This window comes from Silene latifolia, chromosome 7, assembly GCF_048544455.1.
Source record: "Silene latifolia isolate original U9 population chromosome 7, ASM4854445v1, whole genome shotgun sequence".
NCBI lineage: Eukaryota > Viridiplantae > Streptophyta > Magnoliopsida > Caryophyllales > Caryophyllaceae > Silene > Silene latifolia.
The window spans coordinates 22,203,841-22,213,382 of record NC_133532.1 but is presented as its reverse complement, the minus strand read 5'-3'; the positions used below and the strand labels follow the sequence as shown (position 1 = coordinate 22,213,382).

The 9,542-nt window shown below is 35.4% G+C and overlaps 2 protein-coding genes across 2 annotated transcripts; one reads left to right on the top strand and one right to left on the bottom strand.

The window, feature by feature from the left end:
* The first annotated feature begins 6,647 nt into the window (after window positions 1-6,647).
* Window positions 6,648-7,187, top strand: LOC141589861 (auxin-induced in root cultures protein 12-like). Its single transcript, XM_074410484.1, has one exon. The coding sequence runs from the start codon at window positions 6,648-6,650 to the stop codon at window positions 7,185-7,187; it is 540 nt and encodes a 179-aa protein (XP_074266585.1).
* Window positions 7,188-7,691: 504 nt separating this feature from the next.
* LOC141589860 (nucleolar protein 56-like) lies at window positions 7,692-8,117 on the bottom strand. The gene has a single exon (XM_074410483.1). It carries the CDS (start codon window positions 8,115-8,117, stop codon window positions 7,692-7,694), a length of 426 nt encoding a protein of 141 aa, XP_074266584.1.
* Window positions 8,118-9,542: the final 1,425 nt, after the last annotated feature.

The following is a 9,542-nucleotide window of genomic DNA, read 5'->3' as shown; positions in this document are numbered from 1 at the left end:
CAACACATTTTTGATGTCATTCGACATCCTCACATGGTCATCATAGACGGTCCGCACCGCCGATGAAGCCCTTGCACCTGGCTCGATGGGAGGGGCATCGGTCAAGTAAGTAACTACGTTGTCGGACAATGCGGCGCTTTTGATATTGGATTCCCATTCAAGAAAGTTACTACCGTCATCTTTTGGAATACATTTGTCCATTACGGACCTTAGCCATGAATCTTTGCGTAGTGGAGTAGTCAATGGAGTTGATGAAGTTGTCATTGTGAATTAAAATGCTACAAAAAAAAAGGAAATATTAACATTCATTGTTTTAAATTTACTTGTGAAACATGTTTAACAAGTTTTAGCATTTATATAATGATCTCCCACTAAATTATATAAATGATTCCAAGATCCGTTTTTAAACAAAAATGAGCATCGCTTCGGCGAAACATCCCATATTCGTGTAAATTCGGTAAGTCAACGTTTGACTAATTCTATCTCTAAAACTCTTGGTCGACGAATTTCCTTAAACCCATCTACTAGCCCCGGAACACAAGACCGTCTTATATCCCTTTGAGTCCAACCAAGTTTGGCCCGTGATAACCTTTTATCACCCTACTTACCCGAGGTAAAAAGAAAACACCCCGCTTGGGCAAGCGTGACTCTAATGAACAAGGGATTCGTAGGTGTTACTAATTGGTAAGGCTAATCTCAATTTTAGTTATGTGAGAGATCTTGTCAATTTAGTCATAAATTCCCGATACGTGAACTAAGTCGGTGAATGTAAATGACGTGAATTGAAACCGCGAAAATAAAACGCATGTGAATGGCGATTTTGGCATGCGCTAAAAATAAAAGCAATAGCAAGCATATGAAAAATCCTAGTATGGCCTCCTAGTTAATCAAAACTAGACTATTACATTTCGGAAATCAACTCCTTGGTCCCTTGCCTCTTCATAGGAACATCTTCTAAAGGGGCTTCTTCTAGTGGGCTTTGGAACACATTTCCAAAAATAGACTCCGTCTCGATGTATATCCGTCTTTTGGAAACGCCGGTAAAAATAACTATTACAATCAAATTACATAGTTATTCCTATTATACATTAATTAATAAACATAAATAAAAACTATTAATTAATTACAAACCGACGATACGAGATCGTATTTAAATCACAAACAAATCGATATTTTCATTCATTTCGGGTAATAACGATTAAAAATAACTAGGCCATACTAGGTACAATAAAATAAATACTTTAAATAAATGACAATCATTCATTCAAATTAAATAAATATGCTTCAAATGCTGTAAAATGATGCCAAAATCGCCCTATCTAACAATCGTTGGTGTCCATCTCGGTTTTGTGGATTTAATCAATTTTTAACTTGTTAAAAATCAATAATTAACACTTAAATCTCATTTAAGTCCAAAATAATTGTCCAAACTATTTTGATCCTCAAAATTAGTCCTCAATAATTTGATGATGAATAATTAGTTTGATTTGGTGATATTTTGCTAATTTAATCGGTAAAATCATAACTTTTAAGTAATAAATCCAAAATAATTTAAAATATTATCAAAAATTGAAAATAAAATTTTTGATTATTCTGTAACACTCCCAAGAACACCAAAAGGTAAAAACTTTTGCCCAAAAATTTCAGATACATGTTATGAAGAAAAAGATCGATATTTATCGGTTTTTAACCACTAAAACCAATAAACATCAAAACAAGGTGAAATCACATTTTAAATTTCACTTTTAATTTTTAAAACATATTATTAAATATACATAAATTTATTAAGAGCATAATCATCTGTTTCAAGCTTATGATTAGTTTAATTCACTTTTATCTCATAAAATCAATAAACATGCAAAACTTCAAACCAACCTTCAAAATTTTACATACAATCTGTGGAAAATATACATGAAACAATATAAAAATTTCATGACCCGAATCAACCTTTAACAAATTTTAGTTAACTCTTAACAAAAGTACGACATTTTTGACCTCGTTTTCTACAAAAAACATTAAAAATAGCAAATAACTTCACAAATCACCAAATTTTACCACAAACCTTTTGAGATCAATAGGTATATATGCCCAAAAATTTTCGTGCTAAAACCTCTTTTAACACAATTTTTGAGTTTTTTAAATTATCTCATGATTTATTAAATATGCTCAAAATGAACATGCAAATTACAAGCCTAGCTCATGATACCACTTGAAAGATCAAAGACCCTAATTAGACTCTCTAATTAAAAACAAATTATCTCATAATATGTTATTATAGTGATCTATGTAACATGCATGCTAATATAAAAGCATAATAATAAATATTCAGAAAATACAATTTCCTAACATTGATTTGATGGTAATATGGGCATAATCTAGATCACCTATCTAGATTATTCTTGTTCTAATAAAAGATGGATGATCCTCCTATAACAAATGTTCAAATTAGAAGATCTCCTTCAATATGCACCCAAAAACAAAATCCAATAACCTTACAATTATTAACTAGATACTTGTAAAATATAACCTTGATAATATTTGTAATATTACTAACAATCTTAGTAAATATTTTGTTTTACTAACAAATCTTAGTAAAACGTTTTATTATTTTTAAAGAGATGAATAATTTTTACTTCACATGCAAAATGTTCAAGTATGATGAAAATGAACAAATGAAATGAGTATAGGAGGGAGGGGAGGCCGGCTCCTATTAGAGGGAGGTGGAGTGTGCTTTTTCCCTTTCTTTTTTATGTCCAATAAAGCATAGTTTAGAAAATAACAAAAGTTTTATGGAAAGATAAAATGTGTAAGTGAAATGATTGTGTTTAAAGCAACACACAATCCCATTTACACGATTTTCATGACTCATTTACGAGTCTAAATCGGTTCTTATATTTGTCAAACAAATACGTGTAATTTTACATTAAACATCGTTTTATGTTTAAATGCTTCCCGATTAATTTTGTCCAAAACACTCCGTGAATATACGTGTACCGCTACACATATTATTTACATACTAATGTTAATCACATTAATCAATTAGTACTTTTAGTGAATTAACAATTAATTAACTAAAACCCGTCTCATAAAAATTTATTATTTAATTATCGCATAATTAAATAATAATTCTCGCGCCTTGAGTTAGCAACTCGAAATCTCTCTAAAAAGAATCGACTAACCTTTTAGTCAATAAATCAAGGGACTAAATAAATTTTATCTTATACAATTAATTAGTTGTCAATTGGGGTTCGTTCCTTTAGGTGTGACCGAAAGGGGTCAGTTGATTACCGCCGTCTCACGACAATAACGTCAGACTCTAGTCAGCCAACCGTTATCGATTTACGTTAATCAACTGACGAAGATCAAATAATAAATATCCTAATGATATTCCTTTAATGAGATTTAATATGTAAACACACTATTGTGGAGGACACTAACTCCAACAAAATCAACCCGACCCGATTGACCCGAATTGAAAAGGCTGATCCGAGACCCAAAATTGACCGAACTGCAACTGTCAACTTTGACCAAAATCCCAAAATGATCCGACCCGACCCGAACATGACCTTAACTTTGTTGACACGGAACAGACCCTACTCGAAATGACCCCATCCGAAACCACCCAACCCAAAAACGACTCGAGAAAACACGACTTCATTTGAATAATAAAACTTAAATTTGCTAATTTAAAAGCAAACTTAGTATTATTAATGTTAAAAATAAAGAATCAATTATCAAAACTAAAGGAAAACTAGGGAATAATACTAAACGTCTAAACATACTTTTTTCTGTCTTAATCGTTGACTCGAAAATGACCCAAACCCGAAATAACCCGATACACTTTGACTCGAAAATAACCCAACCAACATATCCTAAAACACCCGAAACCCAAAACAACCCGACCCGAAATAACCCGATATTATGAGAGACCCGAATTGGCCCGGCCCGAACCTGACCCGTTAACTCGTTTTGTCAGATCTACTAATAAAGAATTGAGTCTATTTAAGAAATAAATTGTTCTTGGTTTATTTTTAGCATCGTTTTTTGTATGTCACGTTTTTTATTGTCAATTTGTCATTATCGGTTTTTGTTGGCTTTATTTATTACCGTTTTAATTGTTTTAATTTGATCGTTATAATCATTGTAGTTATTGTTATTGTAATTTTATGTAGTTTTTTTGGTCATGTAATTTAATTTATGGGTCAATTGTCATATTTTTATTTGAGTCAAAGTGATTATGAAAACCTTTGTTTTCATTAGGTAGATATAATCTATACTTCTTCTGTTCCAATGAGTTGTATACGTCTATTTTTTTGGGATTATTCTTTGGTGGGTAGAATCTTCATTATAATTTCTAATATATAACATCACGGATAGTCATGTGAGATCTTTTTGAAATTGTCTTATCGATTACGTTACATCAAATTTTTATAAATTTTAATAATATGTAACTAATGATATAAGCGAAAAAAAACGTGCATTGATATACGTGTATAAAGCAAACGTATACAACTCATTGGAACGGAAGAAATATCTAATTAGTTAAGGTGTGCTAAACGATGAGAGGTCCAAGGATGATGAATGTGAGCCGTGAAACTCCCTATGCACATTTTTTTTCATACCTTTTCATATGGGTCAAGTTTAGTCTAATTTGTATCCTAGACCGAGTTGTAATTTTTATTATTGTTTGCGTCAACTGTTGGTATAAAATGTCCGGGTTGTAATAGGCTAGATCCGAACGACTCCCCCCCTCCCCCAAAGCCATGTTTGTTTACTTATCCTCATCTAATCATCCCACATGCTAAATCCACTTCGACGAAATATTCTAGATGCATTAAATGACATAAAACCATAATCACATGCTAGAGTTTAAATGATGTTTGCATTTCATCTTTGAGGTAGCTATGAGTCTATGATCTTATTTGAAACCCATCACTTGTGTTAGAAGAGTTCGTAATCGAAACGGGCGGGGCTAGGTGTCTTTATAGGCTTCCTAAAACGTACCTTCACCTCAAGCTCAAAGTCCTGGTTTCTAGATACGTCTAAATGTCATTGATTGTGTAACACCTCAATTATCCGGCCAAGATAATTGGAGCGTTACCATCTCGGTTTTCCGAGATAGTGTTTCAAAACTCCAATCAAAGAACATTTTATTAATGTAAGGTTTAATGAATTACATAAACGTAAGCAAATGAATAAATAAAATACAACTCGTGACATCTATACTCTTCTAGCCAACTAGACTCGTCTCGTGATATCATCAAGCTCGTCCCGTCTCCCGCGTACTATACAACTAACCTGATCATAACCTACTCCCCATATGACCAAAAGATATCATATGGATTGACACAAGCCACCCCAAAGGAGATAAGTGACAATGCACAGACACACAAACGTCAGTTTCAACAGATAAATATAGTGCGACACGACTCAAGTGTGAGAATATGCAACATGACTACTAATATGAATAAACCACTATCAACCACCACCACCACGGTATCGGGACACGCCCAGACATACCGACAACCACACTGGTACCGGGACACGCCCAGACATACCGATAATCACAAACAGGTACTGGGACACGCCCAGACGTATCGGGTCCGGAAGCCAATCAGATCCCCTACCAGACGCCGTCTCAACCACACGCGCCCCTCCAAACTCTAGTCATTAATGTGCACATCCCTCTTGGAGTGGGAAAGCTCCAAGAGGCGACCCAAGCGGAAGACGATCTCCCAACTGTCTCCCGTCTCCTCAACAACAACCAACAATCACAACTGTTATATTATCCAATATACATGACAAGTATAATAAATGCAAATACCACATAATATGTCAATTACCGAAGCTTTCATAAAGTTCATTGTACAATTGAGTTTAAAACGTTAATGTTGAAAACGAGCCGTTTTGATCAGAACTTAAAAACTTAAAAATGGCGGAATTTGAAAAGGTAAATTGCTCACTCGTGCCCTATCAACCTACCATAAGCATGAAATAAATTTTGTTTACCTTAATCGATATGTAAAAAAATTCTAAAATTATTATGATTTATTTTAGAAAATGAAATAGCGTCATCGAAAGATACTGAATCTCCATAATTCATGTGAATTGGAGCTCATTTGATTGTCAATACAAGGTTAAATTTGCACATTTCCCTCCCTAATTTATATGAGCCCTTAAAACAACGAATAACATAACTATAATATTTATATAAAACTAATAAAATGATTTATAAATACGAAAATTAATCATGTGTCAATAATTACGCGGCTTGTTTTCATGGCGGATTTATCTTCATAAATTTATCTTCACACTTTGTTGGGTCATTACTCAACCATAATCCACCTCCTACACTCCTAATCTCCTACAAATAATCATCATTTCCCCTAAAACTACATTCTCCCTAACCTCTAAAATCCCAAAAAATATTAACTCACCAAAACTTCACACAAACTAAAATGTCTCCCTTACACCTTTCAATAATTCCAATTTATTTACTTACCCTTTTTCCTGTCCTAACCCTCTCTCAACCAAAATGTAAATCTCTAACATTCACCAACAAAAACACCTTTGACAACTGCATTGACCTTTATACCCTAAAGGCCACCCTCCACTGGAACTACAACCCGACGAATTCCACCCTGTCCATGGCCTTCACCGCACCGCCTCCGAACCCCCAAGGCTGGGTCGCGTGGGGGTTGAACCCAACCGGGTCTGGCATGGTGGGAACCCAAGCCATCTTAGCCTACAAGCCTAACTCAAACAGCCCAATTATCTCAGTGTCCACGTACGACGTCAAATCCTACCATGACATCAATATGGGTCCCATTTCTTACAATGTCACCGGCCTCTCAGCCGAAGAGTCCAACGGTAAAGTCACATTATTCGCCACGTGGGATTTGCATCTCGGCGAGTCCAAGATTAACCATGTTTGGCAGGTGGGCCCTGTTGTAGGAGGTAAGCCTGGGATGCATGAGTTCCAGCATGATAACTTGGGCTCCAAGATGATACTTGAGCTTGGTGGTGAGCCAACTGGAACTGGTGTCGGGTCGTTAGCTGATAGTAAGAGGAAAGCCGGAGATTTGGATTTGAATCCTGGGAGTAATGGCAATGCAGCAGGATATGCACTGATTGAGAGTTGGAAATTCGGGTTGGTTTTAGGAGCTCTTTTGGTTTTCTTTCTTTGAGGAATGGAGTATATTAAGAAACCATGTTTTATGTATTGATTGACATATTGTGTTAAACGGAAGAGATTTACTTGGGCTATTGGGCCTAATATGAATAAAAGTATAAAACCTTGTTCGTTAACCCTCAAATCGAGTCAATGAACGAACATTTGTTTCGACTTGGGTTCCTCAGGCTAGATATTAGACTATTAAGTTGGAACCCCACCTCGTGCACCTTTGGTGCGGTTTAGGTGCAACTTCTGGATCCCAGGCGCCTTAGGCACAGTGTCGGAAAACAAGATATTATTGACCCTATGCAGCTAGACAAATGGAAATGAAACACAAAAGGCAGTGAAAGGTAAACAAGCATAAAAACGGCTGGAAGTTCATTACATAACCAATATTTTTAGTTTTCTACTACAGCTGATGAAGCAAATCTAGCCAATAGACCAACACTCTTTCCACTATCGTTATCACCCTTAACATATGAGTCGTCTTTTTCTCACTAATTAAAAATATATATTTTTAAATTTGCTTAAGATCCTTCATGAACTTGAGGAAGTGCATACGCACACCACGAATAAGCTCCAAGACAAACTCATCACTTCTGCACGGTAACTTTGTCTCCTCAAAAATAGATGCTCCCAGTTTCGAGTCTGCTAAACCAAGAACCAAATCCGTTGCCCTTGATTTCTCCGGAAAATTAAAATCCAAGAAATTTCTTAAATTATCAGTCATTATACCTTCAGAAATAGAATTGCATTCAGAAAGGGCATCATGAGTAGATTCAAAAGGTTGAAAAGCGAAGAGTTTTACAATTTTACCGAACCTATTAAGGTCGTTTACTGAATCTCGAACTTCTTCTTGTATGTTTTGCCCGATTTCATCCAACCCATGTGTTTCAAATATTGCATACCCGGATGCTGCTTCGAACAGTAAATGACTCACCATTTTTTTCTATTGATTTTTGATGGTGGATGGAGGGTTTAGGGTTTATGATAAGGGAGGGAGGGAGGGAAGGAGAGGATGTGTTGAGTGAGGGGAGCCCGCAATTTATTCTACTCCCTCCATACCAGACTAATGGTAACATTGACCATTTTGCCACTATTTATGGTCGTAAGGAATCTTCGATATTATTCTTAATCTATAAGACAAAATATAGTCATGTGAGATCTTGTTTGATTTATCGTCATGAATGCTATAGGAATATCATTTTTTTATAATTTTTAATAATGTGTAATAAAAGATATTTACGTTGCAAAACGTGTCTCGACAAGTGTGAAAAAGTCAATGTTACCATTGGTGTGGTATGGAGGGAGTATTTCATAGGGTTCCGTACTATACTATAGGGGTAGGTAAAAAGCTAGCACACAACGACCCGACTTGATAAAATGATAAGAGTCCGACACGAAACTAGTTGGGTGGTGACAAGAACACAACTAGAGGTGGCAATCGGGTCAGTCGAGTCGGGTCTGAACGGGTTGGGTCATATCGGGTTCGGGTCATATTGAATTGTGACTACATTCGGGTCGGGTCGGGTCGGGTTCGGGCCACGTATGGGTCGGGTTAACTGATAGCTCGGATTCGGGCAGATCGGTTTCGGGTCATTGTCGGGTTGGCTCATTCATATAGAGTCATCGGGTCGGGTTTTGGTTGGGTCGGTTCATCGTCGGGTTAGGTTATTATCGGGTTTGTTATTGTGTCGGGTCACAATCGGGTCTGGTCATTTTGTGTTTGTGATAGGTTTTACCTGGTTTGACTCCTCAATTCATTATCGAGTCGATTGTCCGATTATTTAACTAGTTGGAGTGTTGATAAGCGGATCAAATGCGATGCCGTATATTTGATGACATGACAACTTGAATAAGGCCTTAAAAGATGATGTGACACTTTCACGATGTACTAAATGTGTTAAACCACGATTTTGGCTCATTGAACAACATTATAACGTGTTATTGTTGATTGACGATGTTACAATGAGATGCGAAGTAAAGAAATCTGGTATTTAGTATCGAGGATTGTTTATAAGTCATCTTGGAAGGCTGTGTAGAGCATACGAATCAGAAGTAATTTCAGAATATAACATTTAATATCGAAAGAGTTCTTTGCATGAACCTTGTAGTTCATAGTTATAGATTTCAAAGTGAGATTAAGTAATTGTTAATATGACGAAAAATAAATACTTTTGTTGTCAGTAAATAATCGTATTCCAAACACATTAAAACAGTAGTTTGGAAATATAAATTTTAAATTTTAAGTAATAAAACTTAATGTTTTCACATTTAATTATACAGATAAAACATATTTGAGTTTCAAAAAAGCGAAATTTGAATTTTCAAAGTTGGCAACAAGGTAGAGAATGAAATTTCAAACATT